This window comes from Microcebus murinus, chromosome 11 (genome assembly GCF_040939455.1).
Source record: "Microcebus murinus isolate Inina chromosome 11, M.murinus_Inina_mat1.0, whole genome shotgun sequence".
In the NCBI taxonomy this organism is placed as follows: domain Eukaryota; kingdom Metazoa; phylum Chordata; class Mammalia; order Primates; family Cheirogaleidae; genus Microcebus; species Microcebus murinus.
Genome location: NC_134114.1, coordinates 47,771,157 through 47,790,372, shown reverse-complemented (window position 1 = coordinate 47,790,372; position 19,216 = coordinate 47,771,157). Strand labels below are relative to the sequence as shown.

Sequence of the window (19,216 nt, the reverse complement as noted above, 5' to 3'; positions counted from 1 at the left end):
TTATAAAATTCACCCACCTAACAAAAAACACTTGTACTCCCTAAATCCATTGACATTTTAAAAAATAAAATTTATTTTTCATTTTGTTGGAGTATATCCCTTGGTATTTGTTATGGAGAGGTAAATTTTGAGTCCTTGAATTCCTGAAAGTGTCTTATTTTGCCCTCTGACTTGAATAACTTTTAAATTTTGGATGTATTGCTTTACTATTTTCTTGCATCCAACTTGCTGGTGCAAGTTCTGACGACAATCTCATCCTGTTCATTTTGCAATAATTTCCTTCACATTTTGGAACCTTTTAGGATATTCTTTATAATTACTCTAAAATTTCATGAAGATATATCTAGAAGTGTGAACATGTTTATAGTTTTTGCTTGGTACTAAATGGGCCCATTCCCTCTGAGAACTATGTCATGTCACAGCTCCAGGAAATTTTCATATTTCCTCACCTTTGCTCTGTTTCTACAGTCCTTCGAAAGGAGGACTCATGTTAAAACATGAGGAGTTGGCGGGGCGAGGTGGCTCACACCTGTAATCCTAGCACTCTGGGAGGCCGAGGCCGGTGGATCACTCGAAGTCAGGAGTTCGAAACCAGCCTGAGCAAGAACAAGACCCCATCTCTACTAAAAATAGAAACAAATTAATTGACCAATAAAAATATATAGAAAAAAATTAGCCGGGCATGGTGGCACATGCCTGTAGTGCCAGCTACTCGTGAGGCTGAGGCAGAAGGATTGCTTGAGCCCAGGAGTTTGAGGTTGCTGTGAGCTAGGGTGATGCCATGGCACTCTACCCCAGGCAACACAGTGAGACTCTGTCTCAAATAAATAAATAAAACAAAAAACAGGAGGACTTCATTTTCATGTCTCCTTTCATACTTTTCATTTGCATTACAATCTATGGAATCTAAGCTTAAAGAGCTTTTTTTTTTTTTTTTTTTTTTTTTTTAGGCTCTTAAAGAGCTTTTGATTTGCCCTTTGATGTTTTCTTCCTACTTTCCAGCCCAGCTGTTGAATTTGACAATACTATTCTATGTTACAAAGATATTTAAGCCTTTTCATAACAGCTTGTTTTATAAATTCAATATCCTCATTTATCCCTCAGAAGATAGTTTTAACTATTGATTTCTTTAGTGCTTCTGTTTGGTGGCTCTCTTCACGGTGCTATTTTCAAACATTCCTGTTTTGTTCTGCTTTGATCTTACTATGAGTCTGAGAATGTTTGCTACCTGCTTACTGCAAACTATCTGCACTAATGGTGGGCAAATGGCAGGACATGCAACTAGGCAGACCATGATAGCTCTAAAGAGCTGCACTGGTTTTCCTTAATCTAAGTATCCATTCATTGCTCTTGCCTCGAACAAGATGTCCCTTCTGAGCAGTGCTTGGCATAAAAAAGGTGGTTGACCTAACAAATTTCTTATGATGCAATATTCAAACCATTCTTTTTTTTTTTTTTTTTTGAGACAGAGTCTCGCTTTGTTGTCCAGGCTAGAGTGAGAGCCATGGCGTCAGCCTAGCTCACAGCAACCTCAAACTCCTGGGCTCGAGTGATCCTTCTGCCTCAGCCTCCCGAGTAGCTGGGACTACAGGCATGTGCCACCATGCCCGGCTAATTTTTTATATATATATTAGTTGGCCAATTAATTTCTTTCTATTTATAGTAGAGACGGGGTCTCGCTCTTGCTCAGGCTGGTTTTGAACTCCTGACCTTGAGCTATCCGCCCGCCTCGGCCTCCCAAGAGCTAGGATTACAGGCGTGAGCCACAGCGCCCGGCCTAAACCATTCTTGATCTTTTAACCTGTCTCCACCTTTGAGGTATCCTGAAGCCAAATCCACCTTTTATAGAATTCTCTGGCCCTATCTGCCTTAGGCCTTCAAAGAATTCCTCAAGATTAAACAATCCAGTGCACTCCCTTGTTTTCCAAAGCGGTTGAGCTTATTAAATAATACTTTTACCTACCATAATGTTAAGTAATAATCCTTTGTCCTTCCAGGTATGTGGATAGGAAGGGGAACTTGAAGCATACTCCAGAGTTCTGCCTTGAACAATTTCCTCTGTGGCAGTCAAGTCTGCAAATGATTTTTCCTACTCTTGGGAGAATGAATGTTCCTTTGAGCGATGATAGTGCAGGATGATCCACAGGTGAAAGATGTTTAGTATCTATTTTGGACAGGCAGTAATTCTCAGAGTATTAGTTTTGCCCATTCATGAAGATGAGGAGACTTCCATCATCTTCCTAAACGCATCCATTCTAAAACCCATGCTCTACTTATACATTAATTTTTTCCCAATTTTTATTAGTTGGTTTATTTTTCTTTAGGTTTTCTGACAAGTTAGGAAAAAGGGCAAATGTAAACAGACTGTCCCAAAGCTATGCCTTGAAGGAACACAGATCTAAGGAGGGTCAGTCCCAGAAAAATATTTATAGGTTTATTTTCACAAAAAATGAAATAGCTTTACTGAATACCTTGAGGGGAAAAACATAATTTCACAGCTTAGATTTCTTCCTTTACCAGTGATACACGAGCTTCTCAAATTTAATCCTGATATTAAATTGTGGGGCCACAAGTTGTCCCATGGAAGATCACCAATGTGCCTAGTTGTTATATTTGAAAAGAAAATTGTAACAGACCAGGCTCGATGGCTCATTCCTGTAATCCTAGCACTCTGGGAGGTCAAGGTGGGTGGATCGTTTGAGCTCAGGAGTATGTGATCAGCCTGAGCAAGAGCAAGACCCCATCTCTACCAAAAAAAAAAAAAAAAAGAAAAAGAAAAAGAAAAAGAGAAAGAAAAGGAAAAAGAAAAAGAAAAAATCAGCTGGGCACGGTGGCACATGCCTGTAGTCCCAGCTACTCAGGAGGCTGAGGCAGAAGGATGACTAGAGCCCAGGAGTTTGAGGTTGCTGTGAGCTAGGCTGACACGATGGCACTCACTCTAGCCTGGGCAACAAAGTAAGACTCTGTCTCAAAAAAAAAAAAAAAAAAAAAAAAAAAAAAACATTAAAAATAAAATAAAATTTGAGATAAACTATACTTCTTCCTTTTTCTGTACCCAGACATAAAGGGTCTTCATGCTTAAAAGACAAAAAAAAAAGTTGTCTTTCTTTTCATGATAATTCCTCTAACCCTGAATTTCATAAAATAAACCACACAATTTTAAATAACATTAGTTTATTATCTATCCTCTATGTGTTACTTCAAGCCATCTAGATATATACAAAAATTTGGAATGTTGAATAAATGCTGATTGAAAAAATATTACATGGCTGAGACTGGGAGATTTTTAAGCACAGCAAATTAATACTTAAAAGTTAATTCTGTTTATGGCAATGTTTGCGTTTAAAAGAATTTTTCAAGTGTATGTACATCTTCAAGTCTAGTCCAAAGAGGTCAGAAAAATATTTACAAAATAAATATGTAAGGAATTTTAGAATTTCTTTAAGATGAACTGAAGATTCCTTAATTAAACAGCGTAAAACTTTAGACTGTGTCAACAACCATAAACTGAATAAATTCCTCTGATCATATCATATTTACTGGTATAAATCTTTACTGGTTAGTTAAGGTAAGAAATTTTAAACTTACTAAAAAAGGCAGTTCTAGTTTTGATGATTTGCTACATAATACTTATTAAAATAAAATCAGCTACGGGAATAGGCCTTAACTATCTTTCACTCAACAGTAATATAAACTAAAAATGTCTTCTTGGCTTCCTCAAAAGATTTAAATTATTACTCTTCTATTCAGATTTTGAAGCTTTATTATTACCATAATAAAAATTCTAATGAAGAATCTTGTCATTTAATTTTCCAATGTTTTGGAGAAAACTTTGGCTATTAATTTAAGGGTAAGCTTTTTTGCACTGTTTTGGTTATTAACATATTAATATCATGTAATATTCCTTTTGGTAACAAACTTTCTTACCTCAACTTTTTGTATTGCAAAAACATTACAAAATTTTAATTAACTAAAGAATGCAATAGTACATTTTACATTTGCTGCACTTGTAATATTTCAATATAATATTCAATGAACTTAATGTTCAATCACTGATGAATGCATTGTTCTGTGGGGCCTTAATTCCTTTTCCAAAATCATATCTATGTAAGTGGTTTAAGGTAAAGTAGTTGAAAACTCCATAATTATGCCTATTTTATGTATTCCTGATTAAAAGTAGAATGTGCCGGTGAAAATTTGAAATTAATTAAAAGAGAATGTGACTATTTTACAATGTCAATATTTTAAAATAAATTAAGAATAAAGGGAACACAAAGACTTGTCTTAAAGAAGCTGTTTGTCATTCTTTTCTTTAGAGATTACAACACACATACAATAAGTGAATTTTATCAAAATACAGCACATTTCTTCTACTATATCCATAAAAATCAATTCCTATGTAAATAGTATGGAAAATCAACTAAATGAGTTAAAATTTACAAAGAGTTGTTAAAGGGTTTCAATCAAAATTATTAAAACTATACAGTACAATAACCAATCGATAACATCTTGAAAGAAGTGCAGTATTTCAGTTCACATATTTAAAAGTGCTGCCCATTTATTCTGACTAGCAAGAATGGAAAGTGAGTCTAATTCACTTTTGCAAAAATAATGTAGGTTGGTGTTTTAGCTACTTCCATAAAAGTCTTAATTAAATCAAGGTTGAAGAACAAGGCATAACAGATTAACAATTCCCAAATGACATTTCTTAATAATTAAAAATGAAGTGTAATAACTGAATATTGCTCTAATGAAAGGTTCCAGACAAGCTTCAACTAAAAACAGTCATTGGTCTTCTATGGCACTTTTTTCTGGTCCAAATAACCATGCATTAATTCTTACCATTGCATGTTACTCAAATTTTATTTGATTACATAGAACAAAAACAAATAAAATTAATTGTTTGAATAAACAAAATTAACAAACCTCTATCATCACATATTTGTTACAGTAACTAGGAACAAAGGCAGTTGGTGGTAAAAGACTATTACACTGATACACTTAGAAACCCTTTAAAGACTCTGAAGTGTTGAGTTCACATTTAATGTTACCTGTAGGAAAAGCCCTTTATTTGAACAACTTTACACACTGGTGGGCCTCAAGGACCTACCCCTTTGCTCTACAACTCTCCACAGCAATTCTCTATCACTGTGCCAGTTTCACAAACTTGCTTTGGTTTCTTAGCTCCATGCACACTGTTTCCTTTTACTTTACCAAGGCAATGCAAGGCCAAACAAAAATCAAGAGGCTTTCCTAAGCCTTCTTAACATTTTGTGTTACAGATAACACAATCTTAAAACTGGCCATTTTAGTTTGATTTGCTGCTTAAAATAAAAATTATAAATTAGATCAAAATGGAACACTAATTATAAAACAGATTGCAAGTACCACCATTTGCACAAAATAAAAATAAAAAACCCAGGGGATTTCCATAGCACAAAAAATGCATGAACATGCATCTACAGTACAGTTAAAAATTTCCTGTGACTAAAAAATTAAAAACTGAATCACCAGTAGCAAATGTATAGTCCATGGCTATGACAAGAACAGATCCTGTAGAGCTCATAAAATGCAATTATTGTCTTTTCTACTTCTTTAAAAAGACATTATATATTTTATTGCATGATTCTATTAATAAAAAACACATTTTTTTTCATTCTTTGCTTCCAGATTTTTATAGGAAATAACTGTTTTAATCTGGCCTTGGAAAGTGAACCCACCAGCACCACCTTCACCTACTCACTCTTCAATTCAATATGCACATAGCAAAAGCCAACACTTCATCTCTTGCCCACGTCAAAAAAAAGTAGTTTCAGGAGAAAAACATTAATACCAGTTGAATAAAAATAAAGGCATAAAAGCTATGAGATAGATAGCTCTGCCATCTGTCTCTGGGCTAAAATCAAGGCTAACTATTGCCTTGCACACAGTTCAGTTATATGTATGAAATCCAAAAATAAACCTACAATCTATACAAAAACAACATAGGTTTGTTTTTGTAGCCTTGATTGCTATGTTTAAAAACCTAACAAGTTTTATATGGTATGAATTCAACAGTCTCCTTTATATTCTGTACAGTGGTTCTTTCCCTCTAACCACAAGTTCCATTACTACATTAATGTACAAATGTGAACATAATTTTTTGAGTTCTTTATATATAAAAATAGTCAAAATATTAATTTCCCCTGCAAGTATCTTCCAATAAATCTTGGTGTCTTTCCCCCTTTTTGTCCACAGTGCTTATGAGGAAACTTCTCGTACAATGATGAGTTCTACTGTATTCTGGAAAGTTTTTAGCAAGGACACTGCTTGTCCATGTTCAATATTGATAAAACTGTAGCCATTAGCCTAGAAGAAAGAGGAAAAATGCTTTTAGGAAAAACATTTTACAGTAATTTATTTGCATTTCTGCACTTAAATTTCTGCCAGGTAGTTCACAAACCGGAATGAAAATAAGAATCACTTTAGCAATTTAAAACAACATATAGGCCGGGCGCGGTGGCTCACGCCTGTAATCCTAGCTCTCTGGGAGGCCGAGGCGGGCGGATTGCTCGAGGTCAGGAGTTCGAAACCAGCCTGAGCAAGAGCGAGACCCTGTCTCTACTATAAATAGAAAGAAATTAATTGGCCAACTAATATATATACAAAAAATTAGCCAGGCATGGTGGTGCATGCCTGTAGTCCCAGCTACTTGGGAGGCTGAGGCAGGAGGATCACTTGAGCCCAGGAGTTTGAGGTTGCTGTGAGCTAGGCTGACGCCACGGCACTCACTCTAGCCTGTGCAACAAAGCGAGACTCTGTCTCAAAAAAAAAAATAAATAAAATAAAACAACATATAGACTCCCTATTTTATACCTCTAAAATCTCCGAAGATGGGGTCCAGGAGTCTGTATTTTGTCCAAGTTTTCAGACAATTCTTACCTAGTGGCCTAATGTCAGGAACCACTTGCTTAAGATACGTCAGACATGGTGTTGTGTATGTATGTGCTAATATGTATCTGAGGTTAACAAACTGCAGGGATAGTGGCAGACAAGGCCTAGTCTTCCCAATGCCTGGAGCCAACTGATCAAGACCACCTTTCTATAATTAAGGCTAATATTTATTGAGGTGTTAATGTGTACAAGACATATTGTTATAGACACATCACATGAATTAAATCCTATGATTCTCTTAACAACACTCAAAGAAGATTCTTTCATCATCCTATTTTAGAGAAGAGAAAACACAGGCATGGAGAGGTAAAGTAACTTCCTCAGTCACAAAATCGAAACCATAGATTCCCAAATGGTTCAGAAAAACAAAAGTATATGAGTTTATGAGTGAGTGAATGTGTATGGAGAGAGAGGGAGGGTGGAAGGGAAAAGAGGAGGATGAATGCTAACAACAACGTGGCAAAATATGAGCAACTGGTGACCAAATGAAGTATATATAGATGTTTCCTGTATTATTTTTGCAGCTTTCTCTAACCTTGAAATTATTTAAAAAATAAAAAAAAGTTTTAAATTATATTTTAGAAAAGTGTTGGAGCAAGGATTTAAACTCAGGCAATCTGGTTTCAGAGTCTGTACTTTTGCTACTAAATGCTAATATCTATATGATTTGAGTTATTTATTTTTTAAAGATTAACTTCTTTTCAATGGTAAGTTGTCATGATTAAAAAAAGAGATTAATTTGTGAATGTTAAGAGATTAATTTCTAGGCTGGGCACGGTGGCTCACGCCTGTAATCCTAGCACTCTGGGAGGCCGAGGCGGGCAGACTGCTCGAGGCCAGGAGTTTGAAACCAGCCTGAGTGAGACGCTGTCTCTACCAAAAATAGAAAGAAATTAATTGACCAACTAAAAATATATATACAAAAAATTAGCCGGGCATGGTGGTGCAGGCCTGTAGTCCCAGCTACTTGGGAGGCTGAGGCAGTAGGATCACTGAGCCCAGGAGATTGAGGTTGCTGTGAGCCAGGCTGATGCCATGGCACTTACTCTAGCCTGGCCAAGAAAGCGAGACTCTGTTTAAAAAAAAAAAAAAAAAAAAGAGAGATTGATTTCTAAACTGACAACAGTGAAAGTAGGGGCAGAGAATGAGACCTGTACATGTGTCTTAGGTTCATCTTCCTTCTAAGACAGAGCTACACTGCAAGTGTTTAGGTAGCTGAGGGAACAGAGAAAAGAGGTGGACATGGGAAAATAAAAAGGACTTTTCAGATTTTGAAATTTTCTTCTCTATTTTTTGATAGGAAAGCCTACTCCCAAGAAGTAGTACTCAGATCCCCCTTCCTGAACTTAAACAAAAAATCTATCAAACATAGAGGCATGATTTGCAAGTATAAATTAGAAATATTTTAAACTATAAAAACCATAGAAGAATGTTATAAAATGAAAGAAAATAATAAAAAGATTTATCTTAATTACCTGAATAATTTTATCACCAGGCTGCAGTAATTTTGATGCTGGTCCTTCAGGCTGTACCCTTGTTACAAATATACCCTTTAATAACAAAAAAGATAACTATTTAACTAAAGACAATATGCATAAATAACAGAATACCAAGGAGAAATCTTTCTTCCACATCATGCAAATATTTGAATCATGGTACAAATTTCTCCCTGACTTCTCTGAGTAAATTCTAATCAGACAAATTACAGTTATTTTTCTGTCTACTAATTTTGACTTTAGTGATGAAATTCCTTTTATAGATGTTCAGAAAAGTAATATGAAAATTAAAAATCACTTGATAATATCCTAGACACTCAAAATTTTTGGTTAAAATTTTTCCCTTAAGCAATTAACTTGAATTATCAAATTTCAAACAAAAAGCTAAACAATACAGAGGTGAATAAAAGTGATGTCTACGTAGATTTACACAAATATCTATTAGATTTTCACTTACATATTAGAGGTATTGAATTAGTGAATACAATTATGTGGGTGTTTCAAGGATATATAAATAAAACTTACATCATCATCAGGTCTGAAAGGATTTCCTCTACCACCAACACCTCCTGATATGCTAAATCCAAGTTCTGGATCCTTTTCAATTCTCACACGAATCTGAGTTAGTATGAAAATAAAGGGAACTATTATTACTATTTCAGAAAAAGTTATAACATGACAAAATCCACATGTAAATATTGATGAATTAAGGATTCATCAAAAATAAACATTTGGTCAAATGAAATGAAAATACAACATAGAATATTATGTTAATGAGTTAGTCAGTTAAAACACAGCTGGGATTATAAAGCATAGCTCCTAATTTTATTGCCTGTCTTATGTGGATAGGGAATCAATTAATGTTGACCTAAAACTATTTTACTTTTTAGATGTGGATTTTAATGACAATGCATAAACACAAAATGTGCATTATTATCAGTTTCCACTTGTGTAACATCTAAATTACAATAGTACCTCTGTCTACTGGTTTGTTTCGTAAGATACCTAAAGATCCACTGGTGGTTTTGTGATATTAACTCTTCATTTCCTGAATATGTCAAAGTGAATGCTTCAAAGGAGTTGGGATTTGAAAATATGAGCAATAGATAGTAGTTTTTATAACTAAGCAAAAAAAGATGCAAGCATTAAACTTCTGTTACAAAATACTCCCTTTCACCAGAGATTCAACCAAAATGAATAAAACATTTGATCTCTACCTAGGTTTCTAATACTGCTGATCATTTAATCAATAAACTACCAAGATATGTGAATGTATGGTTTATGACTTAAGCACTTTTTAAGATCAAATACTCAATGTAGTTTGGAATCTATAGACAAAATTCAAAATCTAAGGAATTAAGATTTTAAGTGTTATAGAACAATATGCCATTTTAGCTGAATGATCTAGTATTTCTATTCCTGAGGGATGTCTGATTACTGGAGTATCAACCAGTTTTGGGAAAGCAACCTCCTTAGAATTAAAAAAATCATGCCCAAAATACTAAATCCTATATCATATGATCATAAAGTCAAATTAAAACTACCAACTTTATGCTTTATAAACTTAACATAACATAACTAAAACTAAAGTTTTAGTTAAAACTTTAAACAAAATGGTAAAAACTATGTTAAAATTCTATATGAATTTACTGGTAATAAATAACCTATAAAAATACATAAGAAGCTTAGTCTCATATTTCAAACAGTCTTGATTATTCTTACCTCTTGCTTTGCCAGTTCATGGCCTTGTCTAGGAGAACAATGGGGCTGTGTATATGGAGGCTGGTGGGCCACTTTCAGCATCAAGTAATCAATTAGTTGTTCTCTAGAGGGATGCCTTGCCACAGATGCCTGAGGGGGGTGATGTATATGACTATAATTTGCCTGAGGCCTGAGAGGCTGGCCCATCTGTCCATTACTCAAAGGCATCTAAGAAAAACATGAAGTATCTTAAAATGACCAATAATAATGTCTTGTTACAAATATTTGGATTTCTTCTTGAAGTATTACAAGAGCACGAGAGTATTTACATTTTAATAAATCACATAATACCATGCCACTTTCTCTGATTTTAAACCTTAAAAGAAAAAACTATTAATGTCTTAACTCTAAACTTGCCTGAGTGCTTGTTGACAGATTCACCCTTTTAAAGCTTTCAAAGGAAAGGATATCATATCTACATTTTAAATTATTTGCTTTTCCGTTAGATATACCTATCTTTTGTTAGATGCACCTTTTGCACAGCAAACCAACTGTTAAAATAGCATGTATGTCAAAATCCTAAAATTTAAGCAAGCCTATCACAAGTGTATCTTTTCCCATATTCTACGTGATCACATATACATATGTAAGGTACATCTCTCGATGTTTTTCTTCAGAAAAAATATAATTTTGTGGTTCAATTTTTTCCAAATTTGAATGTTTTTATACCTTTATTCCTTTCTTTCCAGAATTAAAAGCGAATTCAGCTATCTATGTAGTAATTGATTTATTACTTCTGTGTATACATCTATGTTAATTTTTAAACTCTCTAAACATTAATTCCATAGAATATTAACCACTAAATTAAAATGTTGACATTCTACTTTATTCTTCGTAAGTTAAACAAAAATTTTGAGATTATTAGTTTGTTGTTATTAAGGAAGTTTGCTTTAAAGTCTCTCATTTTAAGAGATTGAACCCTGACTTAAAATCGCCTTTGTAGAAATGTGGCTTTTAGCTTAAATGTGGCTAATAGCTTATTCTGTTAGTGTGAGGAATCTATCTTAAAAATAAATCATACCACAAATACTTGCACATAAAAAGATTTTTGTGTAGAAAAAAAGATAAATATGTTTACCTTTTTCAAACATTTAAAACTTCCCTATTAGTTACTAACAGAAAGATAACCTCATCCATAAGGAAATTATGGGAAAACTATGAAGGAAACTGTTTAGTTCCATTTCCCTAAAATCATCCCAAAGTAGAAAAGTTTAGAGAAAAATATCACGACAGTTTCAGAACTGTACGCTGTTCTTATGTGAACCTTGCTGAAAGACACAAAGAAGTTTAGCTTTGGTGAAGATTTATACTTTTTAAAAAAGGTACTCTTTTTTATTGTTACACTGTGTTATACTTAAGAACTTAGTTCTGAAGTCTGGGAACACACACAGGTATTCTGTCACAGGACACAAGGATAATATTACTCTATGACAATCCTTGTATTTGTCGAGGAGAAGGGAAAGGAGGCACTATATTATCTGTATATTTTTGGAGGAAAAAACCCCTGTGGTTATTACTTGATCACTGTAGATTTAATGCAATTGATCTGCCCAGGAGCAATTTAACTGGTTGTGCTGTTGCTTTACAACTTATGCACAATTCTGTAGATCACCCTTGCTTTCTTCTATGTTTATACCATTTATTCCTATGTGCAGATTCAGGATCTTTCTCCTGGGGAAAATCCAGATGACAATTACTACTGACCTTTTCTTAAGACTCCCTGACATGTGGATATTTGGTCTTGCCTACATCAATGTTAAAGATACACATGGAATATATTAAGCTATGATAGCAGATGGCTCAGGAGATTAAGAAGTATAAAACAAACTCAGTAACCTAAACCATAAAGTGTATAATAAAAAGAAAAGGAAACTGGATGACAGAGCTTAAGTAAAAGAAAAAAAGGTAAAATAAATAGATACATATGAACTTACATATTAGATGGCTGGGGGCCTACTTTCAAGAGCAATGTAAAAGTTTTATATAATAAATAACTATGCCTCATAATCATATCTGACTATACTAAAGGGATGAAATTAGTTAAGAAAATGGGAAAGAATAGCTTGAGGGAGAATAGTAAAGAATTATCTGTCTGGCACTGCCCGTAGACAGTCTTTTCTTTCTTTCTTTCTTTCTGTCTGTCTGTCTCTCTCTCTCTCTCTCTCTTTCTTTCTTTCTTTTTTTAAGAGACAGTCTTGCTCTGTTGCCCTGGCTAGAGTGCTGTGGCATCAGCCTAGCACATCACAACCTCAAACTCCTGGGTTCAAGCAATCCTTCTGCCCCAGCTTCCCGAGCTGGTGGAACTACATGCCCGTGTCACCAGGCTCAGATAATTTTTTCTATTTTTAGTAGAGATGGAGGTCTCACTCTTGTTTAGGCTGGTCTTGAACTCCTGAGCTCAAGCAATCCTCCTGCCTTTGCCTCCCAGAGTGCTAGGATTACAGGCATGAGCCACCAGGCCTACCCTAGACAATGTATTTCTAAATGACTGATACTTTTTTGCTATGAAAGTACTAAGAATACAACCATCACCTATTCTATCATTTTCAAGATGATTTATAATTACATTTGAAGTATTTTAAAAATGATTTTGGTCATAGTAAAAGATCCTAGGATGAAGAATTTAAAACAAGTTCATTTTCAACTCTCTATAGGTTTACTATTAGGAATGTCAAATAGCCCTTGATTCAAATGATAAAACAAGTAGGTGGTACTATAGAAATGCAAATGCAACAAAATGATTCTGCAGTGTAGAAAAATCATGGAATAAACTGAGAAATAGAAGACAAAGTCAAAATTTATTTTGTATTTCTGATTTTTAAGAAATCCTTACTAATAAAGGGAAGAAGCCCTTGAAAGTATTTTCAGTTAAAGCACATATGATACTTCTAGTTCAAAAGCTGCAAAACACAGTAAGCTCACAGATACTACTTCATTTATTTCCTCAGCACCTACTTTCATCAAGCTGTCTGGAGGAACATCTTTGTTACTAAGTGTAGCTGACGAGTAGTTCTGCTCTCCTGAAATGAATATATCATCTTGGCCAGGATCTCCTGGACTGGATGTCTGGGGATGCTTCAAATGAGGGGAAAATAAAAAGTAAACAAATAATGCTCTTTAAGATGTGAAACCAAAATGATGATGACACTTGAGAGAAGATTAGGAAAAAATATTACTAGATAGTGAAAAGATGAAGACCCAAATCAAAAATTACTATCATTACCACCATCAATTAATATTCTTCCAAAGGTACATAGTAAGATGTTTGTTCTTGTATGAAAAGTTTACATGGATAGATACCATTAATCTATTTCTTTATAATGCACAGATGTAGAAGACAAACTAACTACATGTTCTTTTTTGTTTGGATACAGAGTCTTGCCCTGTCATCTAGGCCAGAGTGCAGTGGCATAGTTTACCACAACCTCAAACTACTGAGCTCAAGGGATCTTCCCACCTCAGCCCCCCACAGTGCTAAGATTACAAGCATGAGTCACTGCCTGGCCAACATGTTTTTTCCTTTTAGTTTTATAGTAATACCTAGCTTTTAACACCTTTTAATAAATTTAGTTATTAATCAAAGAGTCTCAAATTTTACAACCAATTAAAATATACTCCTGTTGAGTACTACAAAAAGATTTTTGGTAAAAAAAAGAAAAATTAATTGTTGTTTTTTTAATAGCCATAGTACCACACAGGATTTTTACCCTCTAAATTTTAATGATGAACAGTATCAATAAACTTACAGTCTTATAAAAACCTAGGGCCAGGCACAGTGGCTCATGCCTGTAATCCTAGCACTCTGGGAGGCCGAGGTGGGTGGATTGCTCGAGGTCAGGAGTTCAAAACCAGCCTGAGCAAGAGCGAGACCCCGTCTCTACTATAAATAGAAAGAAATTAATGCCAAGTAATATACATAGAAAAAATCAGCCAGGCATGGTCACACATGCCTGTAGTCCCAGCTACTTGGGAGGCTGAGGCAGAAGGATTGCTTGAGCCCAGGAGTTTGAGGTTGCTGTGAACTAGATTGACGCCATGGCACTCACTCTAGCCTGGGCAACAAAGTGAGACTCTGTCTCAAAAAAAATGATGAGCTCATTCAAAAGTACTTCTGGGATATAAAAAAAATTAAAAATAAATAAAAATTAAAAAAAAAACAACCTAAAATCTACTTTGTTATGATATACCACAAGATACTTATAAACTTAAGGATTTATAATTAATTTTAGAAACTATATCTGCAACAGATCTATTGAATGCAGTTAGTTGCTAGTTCAAACCATGGCTTAGAATTTTTGGTTATGGTTTGATCTAAGTTGGTGCATTTATGCAAAGAATACTTTATTTTCCTTCTCCCTTTTTGAGGTGAGCTTTTAAAACACATTATTTATCAATTTAGCTCACAGTTTGAAATTTAAATTCAAGCCTGAATGTATATATGCTTATCTACTTTTTTTTTTTTTTTTGAGACAGAGTCTCACTTTGTTGTCCAGGCTAGAGTGAGTGCCGTGGCGTCAGCCTAGCTCACAGCAACCTCAAACTCCTGGGTTCGAGTGATCCTTCTGCCTCAGCCTCCCAAGTAGCTGGGACTACAGGCATGCGCCACTATGCCCGGCTAATTTTTTTTATATATATATATCAGTTGGCCAATTAATTTCTTTCTGTTTATAGTAGAGACAGAGTCTCGCTCTTGCTCAGGCTGGTTTTGAACTCCTGACCTTGAGCAATCCGCCCGCCTCGGCCTCCCAAGAGCTAGGATTACAGGCGTGAGCCACAGCGCCCGGCCTCTACTTTTTATAATAAGCAAATTATGAGTGAAAAAGTAAAATTCAATGGACTCAAAGGCTCTGAATTTAAGAAAAACAAGCACAAAATGTTATCATAAAATAATTTAGAAAGAACAATTGTTTCAGATGACTATAAATGGCAAAAATTCCCCCTGGAGTTAATATAAGACAAGACACTGGTCTTTACCACATGTACTCTGTTTAAATGAGGGATTAAAGCAGGGGTCCTCAAACTTTTTAAACAGGGGGCCAGTTCACTGTTCCTCAAACTGTTGGAGGGCTGTTGGACAGTGCGGCGCACATTCCACACATGTGAACTGTGGGCCCAGGACAAGTTAGCTGCTAAGCAGGACAGGCAGCGGCGGCAAAAACACCGGCCGGGCTGGATAAATGTCCTTTGGCGGGCCACATGTGGCCCACGGGCTGTAGTTTGAGGATGCCTGGATTAAAGTTACCACCTTTATCTCTCCCTCTATAAACTGAGAAATGACTGCTTCTACTATAACAGTATATAAACCATATGGTGGCAGGTGACCGAGGACAGGGTAAGGCTACATCAGGTGTAGCCACAGCAAAGTGAATCCAGGAAACTGCTCCTACTCTAGAACACAACAGAGAAAAGCCAGGGATGTATAAAAATGGGGGAAGCTGGTTATAACCAGGAAAAAGTAAAGGACCCAAGAACTAAGTGAAAAGTTAATACAGAAACTTGGGGGAGGGGATAAAATAGGGTTATCATGGGGAAAGATCCTTACAAATTGGAAGGAGAGGGACAGAAGGAAATATCTGTCAAGAGGCCATACTACCACCTCAAATTCTATTTTTTTTGAGACAGAGTCTCACACTTTGTTGCCCAGGCTAGAGTGAGTGCCTGGGGCATCAGCCTAGTTCACAGCAACCTCAAATTCCTGGGCTCAAGCAATCCTACTGCCTCAGCCTCCCGAGTAGCTGAGACTACAGGCATGTGCCACCATGCCCAGCTAATTTTTTCTATATATTAGAAATAATGGCCGATTAATTTCTTTCTATTTTTAGTAGAGATGTGGTCTCGCTCTTGCTCAGGCTGGTTTCGAACTTCTGACCTCGAGCAATCTGGCCACCTCGGACTCCCAGAGTGCTAGGATTACAGGCGTGAGCCACCGTGCCCGGCCTCAAATTCTTATAGAGAGAAAAATCTTGAAACAGAGCCAGGCCTACTTCTTTCTCTTTTTCTGCCTTTCTATCCTCTACAGTTAACTTTCACTAAAATAATAAGCCTTTCTTCTTTACTACTAAGGACTATGGTAAAATGTGGGAATTAAAGAGACAGTGTCTCACTGTGTTGCTCAGGCTGGAGTACAGTGGCATCATCAGAACTCACTGCAGTCTTTAACTCCTGGGCTCACGTAGTCCTCTTATCTCAACCTCCTGAGTAGCTGGGACTACATGCACATGCTACCACACCTGGTTAACTTCTTTTTTGGTAGAGATGAGGTCTTGCCATGTTGCCTAGGCTGGTCTGAAACTTCTGATCTGAAGTGATTCTCCTGCCTTGGCCACTTAAGTGCTGGGATTACAGGCGTGAGTCAATGTGCCAGGCATGGGTTTGCCTTTTCATTAGTGTTTATTACAGTTTCTTCAGCCTCACATTTAATCATATCCAGCAAATTATGATTAAACTTAGTTATAGGTAGTGCTTTTTATTAGCTAATTCTCAATCACCTGGAGTTAAAATTACTTCTCTCTATAAGAACTCTGGATTACATATGGCATAGCCTTAAAACTTTGAGTTAGGAACAGCAAACTAATTTTAAGATTCAGAAAAGAATCCTGCAAAGAATAGTTTTTAAAAACCTCTCAGATGATTTTTCCTACTGTTCACCCCTTTTTGCATAAATATATAAAAGCTGACTATATCACTTTCTTATGACCAAAGAAACTTTAAGAGATAAAGACTAAATCAGCTTTGAAGAAAGTTTTAGAACTAAGCCATGGAAGAACTCATAGGAAATTAAGGTTTCTAACCCACAGCAACATTTTTTTTCTAGAAACATTAAAACATATAAAATTTTGGGTTTTTTCTCTATGTGCTAAAAGTATTGGTCTACTGTAGGTACTCACTCGAAAAATGTGCCCACCAGAACCTCTTCCGTCTGCAACACTCAAGGCAAGACTGCCTTGGCTGCCATGCAGATCCCTAGAGCTGCCATAGTGAAAACTGCTTACAGCAGTAAAATTGGAATTAAAGGACCTTGACAGCATACTCTGAATAAAGAGGGACAGATTTAACAGAGATTAGTGTAGCATGCAAAATCCACAAGACATGTTATGCACATAGATTATTTACAAGTAATCCCAATACCACACAGAAATATCATGCAACAATGAATTTTCAGAACCACAGAAAGAACTTGGTACTATTTACCAAATATTTACATGACAATATACGTATATTGTACATATAAATTACATGTAAATACAACCATTTACATATTTAAGCACCAAGGAAGAAAGGAGACATATAACTGCTTTTATAATACTACTTCCTTTACTCCTAACACACCTTATATAAGTCAGAAAATATGAATTGATGTCATACCCAGATGTATGTGTATCTGTACGTACATAGACATACATACAATGCAAATTAATTTCTCTATATAAAGATAAATTTCATGAACACCTGGTAATTCTAAGTCAAATGAATTTCTAGAGAGTCCACTTCATTTTATAGAAATTAATTCTACCTTATTAAATAAACCAAGAGTTTAAACATATATACTACTATAGCACAAACATTAAATATATTTGCAAAAAAATACCTGACTCATTTCAAATTCTAAAAATATTATCTTCCACATTTAAAAAAATCTTACATTAAAGAAAAGTTTAACATATACACAATTTTAGAATATAATCTTTTTTTTTTTTTTTTTTTAAAAAGACAGGGTCTTGTTATGTTGCCCAGGCTGGTCTTGAACTTCTGGGCTCAAGCAATTCTCATCTCATCCTCCCTTTTAAAAGGTTCCTGACTGCTCTATAATTACCAGAAAAAAAAACTAGAAAATGCTTGGCTCACAAATTTTCCCTATTCAAATAAATATTAAAGATCACTATATTTTAAGGATTAGTGGTGGCCTTTGCTGCTTAACTGTTGAGTTCACACAAATACCTAATTACTAAACCCAGAACTGCCTGACTCTCATTGTTCCTACTAGTTTATTCCCAGCATTATTAAGTGCTACTCTTTCATGTGGATACTTTTAGTCATGTCCCGGAGTACTGACAGCTTGACAGTCAAACTGTGGAAACTACATCTGGGACCAGGCTTGTTATTAAGAAATACAGAAATGTCATAACAAGCACTTCCATATTACTCTTGGGAAATACATTCCTTCTCCAGATTTTGAAGTTGTTATCTAATACGAAGAAACGTTAATACAGGATTCCAGAAAGAAAAGGATCTATAAAATTACGATGTACACATTCAGTTGTTTTGTGGATTCTAAAGTAATGACTAAAGAAAAAGCTAAATAGCCCAGATCTGCATTTTCCAAGCCTTATCCCAATTCATCAGAGATAAGGACAATTCAGAGGTTCCATAAACATTTGATTGGAATATAAACAAATCACTCACACACACACACACACACATATAAATAACACACAGTCCTTTGTTATACACAGAGCTTTAACATGTTAACTTAAATGGCCTGATTCACCCTTTTAATGAAAAGGTCTTGGAACAAAGCTTTTACTATCATCTGTGAACATATAGAAGCTTACTGTAAATATTTCACTGATTGAACAGGTTTGGTTTTGAATCCAGACTTGTGCATAAACACCCATATAAAACTGCATCCTGTCACAACACAATGCACAGAGCTCAATTAAATGCTAGGCATCGTGTCCCTGGGCAATGTTGTTCATCATATGTTGACAGTTGTATAATAACAAGTGAACATAACATTTATCATGTTGTGTTTACCATATTATGATTTAGAGTGCTTCATATCTCAGTTTTTATACAATAAGGAATAAAACGAATGCTGATATTAGTAATAATTCAACTTTGAAATAAAAAGTTTTTATTTCAAGGCTGGGTGCCTTGAAATTACAGGCTCATGCCTGTAATCCCAGTGTTCTTTGGGAGGCCAAGGTGGGAGGATCGCTTGAGCCCAGGAGTTCCAGGTTACAGTGAGTTATGACTGTACAACTGCATTGTAGCCTGGGCAACAAAGCAAGATCTCATCTAAAAAC

General features: G+C 35.3%; 1 protein-coding gene across 11 annotated transcripts in view; it reads right to left on the bottom strand.

Moving 5' to 3' along the window:
- Positions 1–4,844: 4,844 nt before the first annotated feature.
- The window catches only part of ERBIN (erbb2 interacting protein), a 138,166-nt gene continuing 123,794 nt past the window's right edge, over positions 4,845–19,216 (bottom strand). For 4 of the 11 annotated variants that reach the window (XM_020289998.2, XM_076008057.1, XM_076008058.1 and 1 more), the window contains 6 exons: positions 17,078–17,221; positions 13,146–13,265; positions 10,152–10,358; positions 8,955–9,047; positions 8,409–8,483; positions 4,845–6,348 (listed from right to left, as the gene is read on the bottom strand). In XM_020289998.2, coding sequence (XP_020145587.1) covers positions 6,241–6,348; positions 8,409–8,483; positions 8,955–9,047; positions 10,152–10,358; positions 13,146–13,265; positions 17,078–17,221 — 747 coding nt within the window. In that variant the 3' untranslated portion in view covers positions 4,845–6,240. The remainder of the gene's footprint in view (positions 6,349–8,408; positions 8,484–8,954; positions 9,048–10,151; positions 10,359–13,145; positions 13,266–17,077; positions 17,222–19,216) is intronic. The other 7 variants (XM_020290002.2, XM_012784103.3, XM_020289999.2 and 4 more) reach the window with 6 other exon arrangements.